This window comes from Falco peregrinus, chromosome 10 (genome assembly GCF_023634155.1).
Source record: "Falco peregrinus isolate bFalPer1 chromosome 10, bFalPer1.pri, whole genome shotgun sequence".
NCBI lineage: Eukaryota > Metazoa > Chordata > Aves > Falconiformes > Falconidae > Falco > Falco peregrinus.
In genome coordinates this window covers 28,409,248-28,427,743 of record NC_073730.1, presented here as the reverse complement: position 1 = coordinate 28,427,743, position 18,496 = coordinate 28,409,248, and the positions used below count along the sequence as shown (strand labels likewise).

General features: G+C 44.4%; 2 protein-coding genes across 6 annotated transcripts in view; one reads left to right on the top strand and one right to left on the bottom strand.

The window, feature by feature from the left end:
• CC2D1B (coiled-coil and C2 domain containing 1B) overlaps positions 1 to 3,134 on the top strand; it is a 34,414-nt gene extending 31,280 nt beyond the window's left edge. For all 4 annotated transcript variants that reach the window (XM_055814864.1, XM_013294634.3, XM_027778666.2 and 1 more), the window contains 2 exons: positions 242 to 372; positions 1,982 to 3,134. In XM_055814864.1, the coding sequence (XP_055670839.1) occupies positions 242 to 361 (120 nt within the window). In that variant the 3' untranslated portion in view covers positions 362 to 372; positions 1,982 to 3,134. The remainder of the gene's footprint in view (positions 1 to 241; positions 373 to 1,981) is intronic.
• A 1,827-nt stretch (positions 3,135 to 4,961) lies between these two features.
• Positions 4,962 to 18,496, bottom strand: part of ZFYVE9 (zinc finger FYVE-type containing 9) — a 61,614-nt gene continuing 48,079 nt past the window's right edge. For both annotated transcript variants that reach the window (XM_055814863.1, XM_055814862.1), the window contains exons 11-19: positions 18,002 to 18,226; positions 15,437 to 15,519; positions 14,594 to 14,698; positions 11,846 to 11,996; positions 10,304 to 10,384; positions 8,765 to 8,927; positions 7,569 to 7,674; positions 6,418 to 6,594; positions 4,962 to 5,583 (exon numbers count right to left, since the gene is read on the bottom strand). In XM_055814863.1, coding sequence (XP_055670838.1) covers positions 5,422 to 5,583; positions 6,418 to 6,594; positions 7,569 to 7,674; positions 8,765 to 8,927; positions 10,304 to 10,384; positions 11,846 to 11,996; positions 14,594 to 14,698; positions 15,437 to 15,519; positions 18,002 to 18,226 — 1,253 coding nt within the window. In that variant the 3' untranslated portion in view covers positions 4,962 to 5,421. The remainder of the gene's footprint in view (positions 5,584 to 6,417; positions 6,595 to 7,568; positions 7,675 to 8,764; positions 8,928 to 10,303; positions 10,385 to 11,845; positions 11,997 to 14,593; positions 14,699 to 15,436; positions 15,520 to 18,001; positions 18,227 to 18,496) is intronic.

Below are 18,496 nucleotides of genomic sequence, written 5' to 3'. Positions count from 1 at the left end.
AGGTTTAAGTGAAGACTGCCAGAGTGGATAGGGAGGTGCTGTAAGATCCAGTAGGAGATACCTAAGTGGAACCTTTAAAAGAAAAGACAATCCCTGGGGCTGCATCACAGACCTGCTCGGGACATCGCAGCCCTTAGTGTCCTCTGAGCTTCCTGTGGAGTCCATCCGTGTTCCAGATCTTCTACTTTGACATTATCATGTGTATGTGCACTAATTGCTCTTCTTTTTGTGGTTCTTTCAGATTTTTGATGGCAGAAAGCCCACTGGAGGGAAACTGGAGGTAAAAGTGAGACTCAGGGAGCCCCTCAGCGGTCAAGATCTTCAAACAATTACAGAAAACTGGCTGGTCCTTGAACATTAGCTCTATCTGAGGTATGAACGCTGTGTCTAAAGCTGGTCTGGCAGAACTTGACAGGGCTACAGATAAACTCTGCTGGAATGATGTCTTTGGTTGACATTGACCTAATTACACAGCTCTGGCTTTAATATTTGTATTATCTTTGTATTTGTAGTGGCGAGCTGACATAATTTCAGAAATGAGGTTACAGGCTCCGATTAGTTTGTGTACCAAAAATGCTATTTCACAGTCACTTGAAATACGGGGAGAGCTTATAGCATCACCTTCGCTTAGGGTAATATTTAGAAAATGAGATTGATGAGTCCTTTCTAGGAGGAAGGGTGCCTTCTGTCCACCCTTATTGTTAGCAAAACCCTTTCAGAGTTAGCGAGGACCCTTCTTCCCCTACCAGAAGCTAGAGAAGGGCATTCGTTTGTCCCAGGAGAGTCTGCTTGACTTTATCTGAAAGGGAAACCATTGGAGGTAGGCTTTCTTCTGGTACTTGAGCAGGGAGAAACTGTACAGCTGAATACAGGCTACCTGGAGAAGTGTGCCAGGTGCCCGCTGTGCTCGCATCGAGTGCGGAAGAGGAGCTGTGTGCTGCCGCAGTGGCTCTGCACTAGAAGGGTGAAGAAGAGGCAGGCTTCCTCTTGTTGCCAGCCGCTACGGAAACTGCTTGGGTTTGGAGCTTGTCTTCCTTTCTTAACACTCTGCTTTTTAGGTACCACAAATTCTCCCGTCTTAAAAAACCACCAGCAATCCTGGTGTCTTTTGAAAAGGGGATTTTCTACATAAAATTACTGAAAGATAAGTGCCAGCAGTCATCTGCCTGGGGCATCTCCAGTCCAGCCTACTTTGATGTGTGTGTCTCGTGTTTGAAAGAAATTCAGTTTAGCTGGATGCAGTCACAGGCATCCTGAAACTTTGGTCCTCGCTCCTGCCACAGCGTGCAGGCGGCCTGCGGTCCTGGGACGTTACTGGCCAGGTGTGACCGCCGTGGTCCCTGCTGAGCCGGGGCCTCTTGCAGCACAAGAGCACAGAGAGCCCTCTCTTGGACCCCGACCTTGCTGTACCAGCACGGACCAGACCTCGCCTTTCCTCATGGCAAACAGATGATGTATAAATACAGACTTTCCAATAGGTCACCCATCTTCCTCTGCTTCAGCTCGGGAGTCTCTGCGCTCCCTCCTCCTAGCACAGCGTTTTGCTTTGCGTTTATAAATGGCGGTTAAGCTAACACCAGCTCCCCAGCAGCAGCACCTGTGTGCCACACCTTCGCTGCCAGATTGTGTGAGGTTTTACAGGCGGAGAGGTCTTGTTTCAGTACTTGTGGCACCACAGGGATTGTTTTGTCGAGTGGCTTCTTCCTCACAGCCAGGGAGGTCAGTGAGCTGCCCGTGAGCTTCACACTGGGGCTGTGAGGGGCACGTTTGGTGGCCGTATCTGAGATAACAGCTTGGCCCTAGGCCGTCACTGGACACCCAAGTGTTTTCAACCACTAGAGCTTAATAATTTTGCTTCATTGATTTTTCTAATTGACTATCCAGAAAATTCATGTCGGCATTTTACGTACAAAGAGGCCATCTGTGAAGTACTGCATCAAGTAATTCTGTTGTTTTTTCTTTGTTTTCCCCCCCCCCGCAGATCCATTGGAATGTTAAAAGGTGTGGGGTGAACGTACGTAGGAAGATGCTGCTAGCGGCAAGCACCAAAGATGCTAAACGAATGCACTACTGAACCTAACGTCTATTTTGATCACAGCCATAGTGCTTATTAATAACGTCAAGGCAAATGTAAGGCTCTGGAAATGTGCTGCTGCAGGGGATTGTTACTAGTCTACACAAAACAGTACTGCCTTAATGCGGGACTACCGACGTGGCGCCGGGATGAATGTGGCACTAACTATGCATAGTGGTGTGCGAAAAGTTTAGCCCTTTAACAATTCCCTGAGGCACTGCAAAAACTTTTCTGTCAAGTCACAGGTAAGACCTTCACTAGGATTCATTTTTGCAAGCGTACCAGCAGCCACCGTGGTACAGCGAACAGTCGGCTCCTGCTTTTTCTGTTCCCTCTTACCGAGGCCTGTTTGGGGCAGGTTTTTTTGTTTTTTCAAATAGAGGAGAGAGAACTGGGGCCACAGCCTGGCCCTCCTCTGCACATGCCATTGCAACATGAAGTTTCAACGGGGTGTTGCCTTTAAGAAGAAAAGAATGCAAAACTTGTTAGCAGCAGGTGTTTACAGATCTACGTTTTTGTTCTGGCTACCAGTTGTCTGCCATGCTTGCTGCACTGCCCGTTCAGTACAGCCCAGGTACTGTGCCTTCATCCTTTTTCTTTTTTTTTTTTTTTTAATTAAAAAAAGGAGGGGAAAAAAGTACACTAGACTGCTGCTTCCCGAAAGTTCCTTGTATTTTTACAAAAAGAGGCTTTTACAGTTGTTCCAGGTTATGGGGAAAACGGCCACTCTGTCATGTAGAAAACTGGGTGATGACTATTTTCAGGAACGCTTTTGATCAGCATCATACAAAAAAAAGGTACCAAATATGTTTGTGTTTTCACATCTCTGCGAGCTACCAGCGACGGCTGATCTCACGGGAGGGGACGTGCCGGCGCGGGGGAGTCGGAGCGCACCTGCACCAGCTGCGTAGGGAGGGCAAGTTCAGAGACAGAGTCCAGACAAGAAAGGCAGCGCTGCCTCTGTCTTCCTGAGCAGATGAAGACAATACAGTGTTTAGTTTTTAATTTCAATAAATTTAATATACAAAACTACATGTCGAAAATAAAAATATAATATGCAGTTTTTTGCAGTGTTAACTAACTGAATTTTAAAAGTACAATTTTTTTTCTAAAACAAGTACTCATTTCTTAACAACATGGTAATTAAGGTCATTTAAAAGGCTATGGTTGAAGCAAACATGTCAGTCACCAGTTGATAGTGTTTTGCACAAACATAATCCAAACCTAAAAGACTTTTGGGGCAAAGGAAGAGAAGATAAAGATTTTTCACCTCTTTTTACTGCATTATTAAGCATAACAATGCAACTAAAGTAACTGGAAAGCCGCTGCTGTGGCCAAGCTGGAGTGCAGGCGCTAGAAGGAAGATTATTAGTTTATGGAACACTCTTCCAGATACCCAATCTTGCCTACACCACGTAGTGCTGTGCTGTGACCCAACGTGTGCGAAAGCAGCGTGCAGAGGGGAATCTGACAGTAGCCTTCGTCCTGCTCCGCTGCACCCCTACGTAGGAAGGTTAGTGCGTGTGCAACAGCTGCAGCGTTGCCCAGCACGAAACATTAAGCCAGCCCCCGTGCCCAAAGGCCAGAGGTAAGGTTTCACTTTGCTGTGACACTTACCGGTGAAGCGCAGGGGTGTGCTACCTCGTGCCGGCCAGCTTGTACTGCCGGGTTGGACCCCAGTGCTCAGGCCTGCCTTCTGCAAGGGTGGGCTTGGGTGGGGACGGCTGTAATTTGCCATTTGGGATGCTTTTTTTTTTTAAAAAAAAAAAAGCACTAGCCATTTATTCACAAGTGCACTCTGTACATATACTGTGCTGTCTTTCCATAAGATACTTTGCTACGTGGACAGTTACCTTTTCCTTTGCCCAGCTAATGCTGTATATATTTATTTAAAAAATACAGCATCAGGCTCAGAGGAGCTGTGCACTTCCCTTTGTATCTGAGAGGATGCCCGCGTTACGGCAAAGCCAAAATAATTCCCGCTGCATCCACCAGAACTGACTGCACGTAGGGACGATGTAACACCTGAGACACTGTGTTCACTTCCAGTTAGTACCTCTCTTCCCAGGTTAATTTTCTGCGTAGACAGGAGGAGAAACCTTTGCCCCTCTTCCTGCGAGGGACTCGAACGAGCTGCTTTGCGCGGCCATGGCTAAACAAACCAAACTCCCTCTCCTGCTTTCAGCTCTTCCCACTGGTTAGCAGCTTTCCACGGAGACAATAAGAACGTGGAACCACATTTCCTCTGGCCGAGTCTCACTTCCAGCTTCTCAGCGGCGCGGCAGCCATGAGCAGCTGCTTTCCTTACCAAAGCCCTCTCAGGTGAGACCAAGAGCACGGGGCCGGGTGCAAGTGTTCAGAGCTGACCAGAAAGCCTTTTTCAGCAGAACATGCAAAAAGAGCCACTCTATACTGTTACCACAGGTAAGCTTTTACATGGTGCTGCTAAGATGAAGTGCAAGCCGTCTTGTATTACGTGACACGAGCGGTACACTACAGCGTACAGCAAGGAGGAGACTTAAAGCTGCCCCGGGTGTTACTTGTCTTTAAAAAGCAGGACCTACTGGGGAGGAGGAATGAGATATAACTGCACTTTAGGGCTAATATTTCTTCTGCTTCAGACAGATTTGTAAACAAAGTACAGAATAGCAGAGTTGTTCTAGATTATAGAAATCTGCCGAGGTGATGGGTTTTTATAGTAAATACAGGAAAAAAGTAAACTCTAGCCTATTACACACACACACAACTGCAGTTTACATAATACCGCTTGCAGAGCTGCCTGCCCTTCCGCTCATTCGGACACATATACAAATGTAGGCTATGGCTAGGTAATCTTTCCATCTCTCTCAAGGGCTACACTCCAAACATATTTCAGCCAATGATCTGGTTAAAATAATGTAAACGTTACTTTTTAATGTCTACAGAATAACCACAAACGGCATTATGATGAGGTCAGCATGGAGGGCTCGAGTGTTGTTTCTTACATGTCCATCTACAAACAGTACGAGATTGGAGTTTCACTTTTTATTTACGCCCCAGTGATCTTTGCACCCGTTTGAGCATTTAGAGTACATGACCGTAAGTCTTTAAACATGAGCATTTTTCTAAACAATAACAGAAGTGTATTAGCTGCAAGGATAGCATAGCCATGTTGTAATATAGAAGCTGCCCTGATCCTCCGTTTGTTGACAATGCATAGAAGATTTAGAATTATGGAACCACTGTCCCTCCCTCCGCCCCCCCCACCCCCAATAGTGTTAACAAAAGCTTAATTTTCCAGTTTTAAAGTGCAAATGATTCAGATACAACTGCTGCTGGAACAGGTCTGAACAGAAAATGAAGTCCTCTTATGAGATGTTTTCCAGAATATAAAAGATGAGCTCCATTATGACTGGCCCCTCGCTCAACTGACACGCCCCTCCATGAATCACTGGAACTAAGGCACTGTCCAGGTCATTCATGTATTGAGAGGGCAGTGGCTGTCCGTTGCTCCCAGCTTGATAACCAACCTAAAAAATACAAAGTAAGAGCGGGTTTTACAGAGAACGGGACACGAGGCTGCGAGTCAGCGGGCAGTAAGGGAAGGCGCAGGGGGATGAGCGGCAGGGGGGGGCGTGGCCTCTGCCTGGGGAAGCCAGGCGCTTGAACAAGATGTAGCAGGCACTAAAGCAGCTTTTCTGCTTGTTTTTGTTCTCTTATGTTCCTGGGGGCTGCCTAGATAAAATTAGCCTCGTTTTTTCTACTGCTTTGTCAAAGCAGATCATTTGGATCAGCAGGAACCGCACCCTGCGTTATCAGATTAAGTCACGCAGTATTTAAAAGCTGGTTGGTACTAAGAACACGTCCACTCCAGGGCAAGGCCAGCTGTCTTGCCCCGAGACCCTTATCTCTGCTTGTCGCTTTTGCCGTAGAGCGCTCTCGAGGGGCCCTTCCATCTGTTTCTGCCTTGGATTCAGTGGGATCTTTTAAGAACAGCCACGCTTGCGAACAGTGTTTTATGCTAACCCAAGAATACATTGAACATGCTCCGGCCTTTTGATGTCTGGTGAAAAGGCCAATTTCGTGCCTTCTCTGAGCGCGTGGCAGGCCAGCAACTCCCCGGGCTGCGCACTGACTACAGAGCAGGTGCTGGCAGCGGCACGTGGGGGTCAAGCCTGGTGTTAATGCAGGCGAGGCACAAGCTGCCCGCTCCTGACAGATGGCCCGGAGCAGCGCACAGCAGCCAGCACCACCTGGTATCGGTACCTCTTTAACCGAGAGAATGCCTGAAGCATTGCGTTCCCTCTACTGGGAACGAGCAAGGGCCCCACCCCGCAGTGAAACCAAAGCTATGCAAGACTCACTTGATCCGAGTCGAGTGTAACACGCAGCCCAAGCTTAGTCATTCCATCTTCTTTCAGCAATTTAAGGTGAGGACAGAGCGCCAAACAGAAAGCCTTCGCCACGTTTTCAGTCAGGCGGCTGTGGTCGGCTGGGTCACTCAGACCACTGTGTTGCTCATCGTTTTCCAGGAAAAACACCTGAAGGAAAGAGTTAACGCAAGGTGTAACACTGGGCGTTTCTAGACGGCACGGTTACAGAGATGCCGTTTAAATGCCTCTTACAAATGAAGATTTAAAGACGAGCTGCTCAGGGAAGACTAGCAACAGCCCCTGAAGACAAGCCACCTTGCGGGGTGGGGGGAAACAGCTTCAAAGGAAAGATTTAAATAGTCGTGTTCTCAAAAACCTTTCAGTTCTGGTCAAAAGCCTCATTATGGAAGTTCACTATGTATTGCACACAGTTTTTAATAAAATCCTGCTTTGAAAACAGATGTTAATTTCAGAAAATTCACATTTTTAGTAGGAGCCATCCCTGAAGATTTGTACTGTTCTCACTGAACTTGCCTCCCTTGAGGCCAGCTGACCTGGGGAAGAAGGGGAAGGCAGCAAGCTGCAGAGCGAGTAACTGGTTCCTCCTGGGCAGGCTAAGTGAAACGAAGAAATCTTCCTAATATTAATGCCTTTGCGTGCTGGCAGAGTCACAGGTAACAGCAGCTACGCAAGCAGTTTCTGCGAGGGACTTATGCCACAGCACTTTCATTTTGACTTACGACATTTTAGAAAAGGTGGCTCAAAATAACATTAAAAGTAAGTAACTATTAGGATTTGTCTGCGTTTAACACAAATGCAGATGAAACCAGCTGTTCCCTGGGGTAGTGCAGCAAGTGTATTTCCAATAACCGTGTGTGAGAGAGGTGGCTGATGCAGAGCAGGCTGTAGAGGCTGGTCGTGGTAGGGGCCAGAGCTGCCCATCAGTGGTGGGGTGTTTTATTCTGCACACACCATACCCAACCTTTCCTTGCCAGTAGGAAAGGTAATAGAGGTTTGTTCTGGAGAATTTGCTGCTTTAATTTTGGTGAGCAGGGAGAGCAGGTCGACGGAAGACGAGGCTGTAGTTACAATCCCAAAACACCAAGTGCTGGTTTACGTGCAGCATAATTTGGCTGACTTACCTCTGTCCACCGAATGACCTTTCCGTTTGCCTTGTACTCTGAGCCATGAAATATCTTCACACTTGTTATAGACTCCATCGATTTGCCATCAATAGGGCTTACAACACTGTCAAAGGGAGGGAGAGGGGTAAGTTCCAGCTCAGCAGAAGAATGAACAGAGACCGCTGCAGAGAGAACTGCACCTCAGCGCTCCAGCTGCCTTGCTGCAGGTTGGTTCATAACCGAGCGTTCTGCAAGTTGAACTGCGACTACACAGCGACGGACCCCATCAGCTTCGTGCGGCACAGACCAGAAGTGGCCCAAGGAACTGGTGATGTCGAATGCAGCTGCCAAGTGTGGTGACAGTGCTGGGCCTGGAGCTTCCTAGAGAGCGGCCTTTCTGGAATGGGCCTACAAGGCTGAGCAGGGTGGAAGAGCCGAGAGGCAGCACCGTCCCTGCTGTCCCTACCGCTGGCACCTGTCCTGGTCAACAGGCACAAACCAGGTGCAGGAAGGACCTTCCTGAAGGTTTTCAACAAAGCTTCGCACCAGAGCTGACATCTCGTAAGGTGCTAACATAGCAAGGAGGTGTTTATCCAGATAGGATTTTTATTCATTGGTAACCTTAGTGTAGGCCAGCAGTACCTGAAACACTACTAAACACAGCCCAGAACTCAATTACAGAACCTAAGACTGACCTGGAAAGCCTGAAACTACAGAAACATCCTCCTTTCTACATGCTGAGTCCTTAAATGTTTTACCTATCACAACAGTGATTTACTGCCATAAATACTTAAGCTGCCATATACACCTTTCTTTTGGCTTAACTATCAAGAGTCCAAATATACTCTCGATGTTCAGCAATTTTATTTCCAGCACTACTTAATGCAAACTAAACACCAAGAGAGCAAAGTAGCCACAATATGCAGGGTTCAGCACTGAGTGTTGGAGACAGATCAGTGGTTTCCAATAACTGCATATTCACAATGTCAAAAAATCCATAGTGTTGACAACTTCCTAAATTGATGCCCCAAAGCTCTGGTATCTGAATTCCATTTTCATTACATTTAATTTCATCTTATCACTCAAAAGAGAGGCACAGACTTGTGATTCCTATTGATTTGAAGACTGGTGCACCTTACAAGATCAATTAAAATTTTTGACAAAAACAGTCAAACCGTCACCATTCAGTGTCAAGTGATTGCTCTGCTACTTACCCCTTACTAAAGTTTTTATCATCTTCTACCCACTGAATATGAACATGTTCCTGAGGATCTTCAGCATCTACTTTGCCACAAGTGATGGTGAAGTCTTTCATCTCTCTCAAGGCCTGCCTCAACGAGTCCATGTTCTCAGCAGTTATCTGGACCATTACTCCATCTGGGGAAACAAGAAATCCTCGTAGGCCAAGATAAGCAATAGTGAACAGAGCCTATATAGAAAAAGAAATCAACAGCCTTCCTCTTGCAACAGAAAGGTTAAACAGCTATTTTTAAGTGTCTAGGGGAGCAACACTACCTAAGACCATTTCTGAACTCTCAGGATTCCTAAAACGCAGCACTGATGAGCAGTGTGACAAGGGAAAGCACAAGGGTGACGTGAAGTCCATCTGCCAGGTGAAGTCAGCTGTAGCAGTGGCCACATCGGTTTGCCTCAGAACTTGACACCTGCTCTAGGCAACCCGCAGAAGCCCTGCGTGCCCCTCCTCCATTCAGCTATCACCGCTGTTGGCACTGCAAGCAGCGCTCCAGTGGTGACAGTTTTTGGGAAGTCGGTGCTTGCCTGACAGGGGCGAAAGGTACAGGGTTTAAATTCCATCAGCCTGAATTACTGCGGAATGACGCACAGCCCCAATGTACAGATGCCTGGCCTGAATCCACCTGTACCTCTGTCTTAGACTAAACCACCACTTTAGACACAGAAAATGGTATAATGCCCCACACATACAGACTTACAGTGAGGCGGCTGCTTTTCAGCCCAGGGTGACCCCTCGCTCACCCACGGACTGCACGTGCACAGAGCTGCAAGCTCTCAAGCTGGCGCAGCTCAAGGAGTTCCTGCTTGTCAGCGGAGCTGTGCTAACTGACTGCACGTGTGGGCTTCTTGCGTACGTCGCTCACAAAATGCAAGGAGCACACTTAAAACAGTACTGTCTGCACCGCCACTTCTGCGGTGAGGTTGGACTACAGAGTTCTGCAGCTGAGCTAACAAGCCATCACAGCCTTCCAGCCGGCATGTATTTCTGTGATATGACAACTGGTAAAAGAAGAACAAACCAAATCAGAGAGGTACCAGCTCAACAATCTCGACCTGCCATGTTCTCATCTGCCCACATACAAGCATATAAACAATGCACATCCATAATCTTGCATAACGCAGAGCTATTTGGGAACAGAGGAAATTGAGCAGGGTTTCCTCTCCTGGTCAGTGGATTACCCATTCCATATTTCTTAGGCTCACATTTTCCTCATTCAACCTAAGCCAGTAAACAGACAGCAGGCTCACGAGCCAGGTATTTCATATCTTACCCTCATTTTCTTGTGTCCCTGTTCTACAGCATCTGTGCAAGTTCCTCCTCATTAAAGGAAACGGGTGTGTGTGTGTGTGTGTGTGTGTGTGTGGCTAAAAAATAGGGTAACACTGAAGCAGCAGCATGACTCAAATGCCCGAAGTGTAACGCAGAGCCCTGATAAGCACGGAGGTGAGCTGTCTGAAGAGGGAAGCGGTGCGTTTTAAGCAAGCAGTTCAGTTCTTACCTTCTACTATACTGGATTTGGCAAGGTAGCCTGAAGAGGATTTTAAAGCTCCACTGAACACAAAGAAGCTGGCACCAGTCACTGCAACAACAACAACAGGGGTGATTTAGTGAGGTTTTCATCAGAACGACACCTTACACAGGAATCAGGTATCACAGCTCTGTCACCCAGAGAGGCGATTAATCTAAATCAGGACAAATGCTGCTTAGAATTATGGTGACTTTAATGCACATCACCGCCTTGGATATGGAAGGGCAAATCACCCAGTCGTTTTCTAAACTGGACAAAGGTTTTGTCAGCCTTAACAAATGCTCACTCTCACTCTCCCCATATACACCTCTAAGTTTCAGGACTACTAATTTAGGGTAACCATGTACATAATTAACTTCTAAATGTTCCCACACAGCTGGCGAAGATTGTGAGCGAGCTGTTTATGGAGCACACTATCACCAACCCACTGGCAAGGCCACGGCTCAAAGCCACCTATTTACAGTAAAATCCTCTTAAATGACCACTAAGCATCATGAAATTCCTGCAGGAAATCCCTCTTCTTGTCCCATATGTAAAATGAACAGAAGTCGGATAAGACCATCAGTCCTGACTGATATCCCATGCCAGTATACTCACTGGAGTACTGACTGGGGATACTTGCAAAACAGAAGTTGGCCTCTGTCTTGCTTGTTCTTATTTGGCAACTGTATAAATGTCTTTGGCCAGAATTTTTCCCCAAAACTACAACATTTTAATTCTCAGCACATCGCTGCTGCAGCCTTTCAGCCTACTTTAACAAAAATAAAGCCTGGAAATTAGGAGGTCTAATTAAAGTGAGCATGAGGAGTTTCTTGAAGATGCATTATTAAAATGCTGCTGCTGTTGGTTATTCCTATTTACCTTTATCTCATACTAACTCAAATCCTCCTCCTTTCCCATAGCACAGGTCAAGCACAGGCAACCACAACCTCACCTGTAGCCTCCAATAATGCCAAATAGCGCTCATTATTAATGCAGAGATGTTGCCTAAGTCACTTACAGCACCATGACCTCCAGAGCACTGCAGGTCCTGAGCTGTATTGTGCAAGCAGTATTACCATATTTACAAGGAAGCAAGATGTTACGTGCTTTATTTTACGTCTGCTTGATCTATGAAGTCGCTAGAACAACTCTCAGACAAATTCAGAACAGCACCATCGACCAAGAGAAGCACAATGTGGACTGTACACAGGACACAAACTGTACAGCATGCCACCTGACATCTGAGATCATGGATTCTACAAAGGGAATAAAACACCAGAGGGGTAAAGGGCAGACAGAGCAACATGTTAACTACTTGTGTTGCATGTCTAACTCACAAAGCTGCCTGTTTAGGAACACCAGCAGTCAGAATTATTTTCTCTGAATGTCTTAACAGAAACTCGGTTAAATGCAGGCAAACCCAGTTCTGACCAATTCACAAAGCCACACGCTGGAACGGTAACACAAACGGCACAGAAGTCATGCAGAGTGCCGGGAGGGAACGTCCTCCTCGTGAACCCATGTTCTCACCCTTCCTCGGCTGATTATGGATGCTGATGGCCTGCGTCTGGTAATTCCCGTCATCGTTCTGAACACACACCAGATGTGAGTCTGCTTTCTCATTGAAGCACGCTCCCCCTGCTAGAACATGCTCGTTGGATTTGTTCATGGCTTTCATCATCTGCAAACAAAAAGGTTTACCATTTCTAACCTGTTTGTCAAGCACTACCATAAATAGGTGATTCTTGGAACAGTTTAATTGGACAGAGTGAGCTTCTCAACACTGCTCATCTTCTCAGGTCACATTTTAGCACTCAGAACCACAAACTGCTTTTGAAAAGAGAGTTCAGGTCTTGGACTGTCTAGCTGCTTTAAAGTGCCACCTTTTATGTAATTAAGATAAATCGTTGCAAAAGCTATTATCTCTAGCTCTTTTTAAAAAATAAATTCACAGGAAAAAAGGATTAGAAAAACACTGGGAGGAAATACCTGGCTTGTTTACACAAATACAGTTGCTTATGCCATAAATCATAAATGCTGCCTCTGCAGCTCGGTGCTACTCAGACCTGTGGCATTTAACCCTGGTTCTGCCACGGTGTCTCTGTGCTTCACCTGCAGGAACTGGTGAAATTGGGATCGATGTTCCCAATCAGAAAACTTTTTTAAAAAGATCTGAATCATAGACATCCAGAAATAATTTTAATTCTTTGCAAAGAAGGCCTCCAAAAAGCACCCAAAAATGTTTGTGATGTATCTGCACTTTAGTTCTGCCAATTGTCATCTAACATACACTCAGTTACATGCCTTGACAAAACACTCCTGTAAATCATACAGCTTCTTTCCTTCTCTTCCCCTTCACGGAGGCTCAGACTATGAGATTTTTAATCCAAAAGAAAACTGAGGGTGTCATCTATCTCTGAAATTTGTTTTAAACCCAAAAATTATATGTTTGCTTAAAAGATAAAAAGACAAAATAATTACACGCACACACCCCACCCCCAGTAAAAACCCTGATGAGAAGGAAAATGCTGAATTATTTGACATCTCGTAATAGCTCTCATAATCCTACCCTCCGCTTCCTGTAGCTGATAAGCATGCACGCTACACACAACACATTTATCTCTCTCAGTCTAACATAAAACCTTAATTATAGTGTCAGGAACATTAGCCGATGCTCACAATTGACAAATGTGCACAGGTGTAATGTTTGGGGAGGAAACTTAATTAAGATTTTGCATCAGACAACAGTGTATTTCATTATCTAGTTTATCATGTCATGCTCCAGAAACAGGATTTTAGCTCCGCAGCAGCCATCTTTATGGAGCCCAGCAGTTGCCTTTAGCATAACAAGAAACAACTGGACATAGCACCTGTGCTTTGTAACATGGCAACTGATTAAAAAATGCCAGTCACCTTTGTGGAGGGCCTAAACAAGCAACTAAGTATGACTGTAAGCTGTAGAAAATTTAAATTATTTTAAAGACAAACGTATGTATTTAACAGAAAAACTATATACTAGTGTTTGTTACTTACTTACTTGTTACTCTGTGCATGAGGTTTAAAATTAGCTTTTCACTTTCTAGATAGCCTGAGTGTTGCTCTTTCTGATTAAATACTGCTTTACATGAGGAAAAAAAGTAGAAAACTTGTGGTTTAATTCATCTTAATTCAAACTAAACCCATGAAAAATTTCTAGTAATTCAGCCTTTCAACTGGATGGCAAGCAATAATGTTAAATAAATAACACTTCCTCCATTTGAAAAGCCGTATCCTTGCTTCACGCTGGAAAGCGAACCGAAGCAGCTTAGTGCAGCGTCTAACACAGAAGAGGAGCTGACACCCTTGCAAACACCAGGCCCAGCTAATGCTTACTGAACTGCATCCCGTGTGCCAACCCGTATTTAATTCATGCAAATTTTACTGACCTTTTTCATATTCTCACAGCTGCATCAAGAACTAATACACCTTTTAACAGATCCTTTATCTGCTTGCTTCACCGGTTTCATCTTGTTTAAACCTCACTTTGTCATTTTTTTCAATTTATTTCTTTATTCTCACTGTTATTTTACTCAGATGCTTCTTACAGGGAAATCCTCTCCTGAGGTAAAGCTGTATTTCTGCTCTGGTATTACAAGAAGTTTTACAAATACTATTCTGCCCAGGAGCTTTGCTCTCACCCCCACTGCCGATCTGTTTCAAAACACCAAGTTACACCCCTCCTCTTCAGACAGAACACAAAATCAGTCTCCACTGTTCTCTTTCATTATTGATCAAATACCTTCTCACCCGGCTTTCTCAAGAGCACTAAAACCTAAAGACGCTCACTGATTTTCTCACACCGGAAGTCAAGTATAAAATTTAGATGTTGAGAGAAACTTTACATAAAATAAGCAGCAATCCAACAAATACTAATAAATGCTTTGGGTATGCACACACAACATAGATGAGAAAAACTAATGCACTTTTTCCTCCTGGTTTACCTCCAGTGTAATGTTTGTTACCTTATTGGCTCAAGTCAAACCAGTATTACACTTCATACATAAACAGTTAACAAACCTGAAGAAAAACAGTTTAAGAGTTTAATTAATACTAAACTGAATTGTATTCTTCCTGTGGAGCCACCCTCACTCACTTCTAAAAGATGTGTGCATCATGCGTTTATCATTTGCCTTTGAGGCAGTTTTGCCTAGAGGTAGCAAATAAAATTAAATCCCTTTAGATCCCAGGTCATCCAATCACAAAGAAACTGTACACAAACGTATCTCTTACAAGCATTACCTCATTGTATCTGTTGCTAGGAATTTTGATGCTGGTTTTCCTGACTTCCATATCAACCACTAAGCCTTGGACCACAGGCAGTGTGTACTGGTAATTTCTGAAGTCCTGGTAATTAAAACAAGTTTTTTCAAGTTAGGCATGAGGATCATCATTAACACCGTAGGTTTCATAACTATCCGAGTGACTACTAGTTAGCCCATTAAAATAATTGTAATGATGGACTGAAAAGCAGGGAGGGATGGAGACATCACAGCTTGTAACCTGCATAATTGAAGTACACAAATCAGAAAACATCATTATGACTTTCAGTCATTTCACTGATTTTCTTACATCAAAATTAATATCCTCCAGTCTTTAATGTCATCACTGTATGTAAGAAAATTTGCTGTGTTCTGTTACATTACTAGAGTTATTACTTTTTCTAGCAGTGAAATTAAATCATGCATCAAAGAGAATTTTCTATATTGAAAATATTAGCAAAGTAGGAAGAGCTAATAACTTTGCTTCAGTTTAAGCACTCTATAATCAGAGCGCTGTGACTGCACACTGATGACCTAGCACTTCTGAGAAAGGAATCAGAGCAACTAACACCCTTGTTTCAAGATCCAAACGTTCTCGGGCGGCCAGGTTTTGGATGCTGATTTGGGTGCCTTGTTACAATTCCCTGTGGTGATGGAAGCTGACATCCAATATCAGTAACAGCAGGCAAATTCACCCAAATGCCCACTGTTTCCTCTTGTCATCTTCTAAGCCTGCCAGCTACTATCTGCAACAGGAGTACAGCTCTCCCCACACTGATCCATTCACACCGATGGAACATGCATACGCAGTCTCAGCACTTACTGCAAGAAGGTTCATAATCGTGTGTCCCGTCTCTCCAAACAAAGGCTTACGAAATCTGACGCTAAAAAGTGGGCATGGATAAACTAGGATAAAATAAAACAGAAAAGATCAGATTGAAATTTACATACCGAGCTTCTGCAAAAACAGACTCAAATGCAATCTTCTCTGTTGAGCATTGTAAGCAGCCACGAAAGAAGAGACTATAAAGAAGACCAGAGTTTGAAAAGCCAAAAGGAAGACGGGTTTAACATTATAAGCACCTTACACATGTGTCATGGCTCCTTGCCCGCCACACTAGAAACGGTAAGCATTATGTGGAATGCTTACAAGTCCCACACTGCAAGAGTGAACCTAGTGATCTGGATGCCGATTGCAAGGATAACTTTTCTAAATGTTTTTCTCAGGCTGCTTCTCGGAAATGGCTTCCTTTTTTATGACCATCCTGCTGCTCTCCGCTATAGCATCACAAGCCTTTAGCTTCTGTGGCTGCTAATTTCATTCTGCTAATTTCAAATTCATTGACTGTGGCTGCACATTCAAGTGTGACATTCAAGTGATAATACAGATTATTTCATTTTCTGTTTTCATGATTTCATAAGAATGTGGCAGATTCTCTACAGGACTATGTAAAAAAAACAATTAGAAGGACATTTATGGTATGTCAGCAATGCAAAATATCTGCATTCCTTGGCTGACTTAGCCGTACTTGTAAAACATCTATGATGCAATTCCAAGTGTAGTGTATGGATCTGGCTGCGTGACATTATGTTGCAGCAGAAGCTGTAACAGTGCTTGAAACATGACTCATGCGGTAACGTGCAATGCCAAGGTTGTCTACACGCATGTTTGAAGGAAGGTTCCTCACTATCCTCAGGCAAACACTCTGCCCCATTTCCCAAAATGCCGCACATCTTGACAGTTCCCAGTGTAGTCAGGAGGGGCTGCAAAATGCTCAGCAGGTTTGAACAACATCACCAGGATTTCCTGATAAGCTCCAGCTTCTGCATACTGATGTGATATCTGGAAAGCATTACAGCTCCTACACACCACACACCCCCATACAGCCGCCCAGCTCGTGCACGGTGCCCCGAGGCACCAGGAAGTGCTGAATTTCCCGTCTGCCACCCTGGCTACGTACAGCAGCTACATCCCAGATGCACTGAATTCCCTGAGCTTGAGCTGTACGGTTGATCGGCAGATGCTCAGCAGACGTTTCCTGAACATCTAGCAACCCGAGTGACTCCGGCATCTGATCTGCTGCTCATCCAGCAGTACTGGACAAATTGCCAAAATCTGACAACTCCACCGGAAAAGAGGATGGAGCCAAGGAAACCTGGGACACAAATGCAGCCCCTTCCAAGAGAGGCCTGAAGAAATGACCTGCAGTCACAACTGTCACAGCACAAGTGAATATGCCTAAATCCAGACCACAGCTACAGGAATGATTCAAACCCCAGCTTCCCAACATACTCAGAGCAGGTACTTGTGTTTGTGAATATCAAAACATTTGTTTCTGTGCTCAGAAACAGATGCCACATCCAAAATACAAGCATCTATTTTTGTTTTTCTAAATGTTGATGGGAATAAATGCACTACTTAAAAATCTCATGGAGACACATGAAAACTTGCACACCTTTTAACACCTTGTTTCTTTGGATAAGTTTAACCTCATGTCCTCCCTCATCCTCAGAAGGCAAATTTTGAAAATTTTCTTTTTTTCTCTCAGGTAACAAAGGTATTTTATGAAAATTTCCCAATGCACCCTAAACATCACAGATTAGATTTACAAATCCCTATGAGGCATATTCTAAAACTTGTTTTGTTAAAAAGTTCTGGAAGACTTTTGGAAAAAAATTAGCAGCAGACAATTTCCATAGTAATGCAGATTTATGAGATGTGCCAATTAAAACAGCAGATGAGCAAGACACCAAATTTTTGGCCTATCACGGTGGACAGACTTCCACTAATCTCTTTGCTTTAGCGATGCCAAATGTCTTTTGAAAGCGATTTTAGTCTAACTTTCTGCTAATTTCATGTGAACTGCTAAGATTTTGTTCAGCTGAAACACTCTCCAGCCTATTTGTTACTAGTTGCAACAGAATTTTTGCAACAAACTGCCACATCAGTTGCCCCTACATGCATAATGTTATTCTCTGGAAAACGAGCGTGGTCTTCAAAACCTAAAAGAAAATATTCTTTTATTTTAGCATCTCAAAGCTTTCCCTTGTCTGATTTAGCTGGTGTAGTTAGGACTTCTTCTGCACATAACTCTCTTTCAGGTCACTAAGTGAACTACAGACGGCTGCTCAGAACTAGATTTGCCTCTACAAAAATCTCCCTGATCAACCAATACAGTTGTGAAAATGCTGTAGGTCATATCACAACCTCAGTACTGCTGTGCTGTTAGCTGGCTGCCATGTGGGTAGGAAACACAATTTTTACTTGCCCGTTTAAGCTTGTGTGGCTTTGACAGGTAATAATGTAGGGCTCCGTGTGTGTGTGCTCTAAACCAGAACATATTCTCCTGCAGAAATAATCGCAGCTAAAAGAATGCACGTTACTTACGTCTGTATTCAGCTCCAAGTCTCAGCATCAGCCGGATGGGGAACACTTTAGCCCAGGGAGTCTCCCATTTCTGAATGAGGATGCCAAACAAGTATGGTGGAGTTGGGAGCACCAGGTCTTGCAGGGACTGATACGTAGCTGCAACGTACAAGAACCCTCCATGTTCTTTGCTTCCAAGGAAGCTCTGGCTGAAAAAGGAGTGTCCCAGGTTGCCAACAATGTTACCTATGAACAAAAATGCTCGTTACTTCACTGGATTGAGAATTATACCAAGAATTTTAAAAGTTTTTCAGAAGGAAAAAAGAACAACCATATTAAACTCGCTTTGCTTCCTGAAGCATTTGTGTCTATTAATCACACAAGAAACAATGCTTTGCTGCACACAGGGGCTCAGGTTACCTCCTGTGCAAAAGCAGGTAATATGTTACAGGGTAACTGCTGTAGACTAGAGCCACCAAAGCCATGGTATCTCTGGCTGATCCACCTTTGGCGACA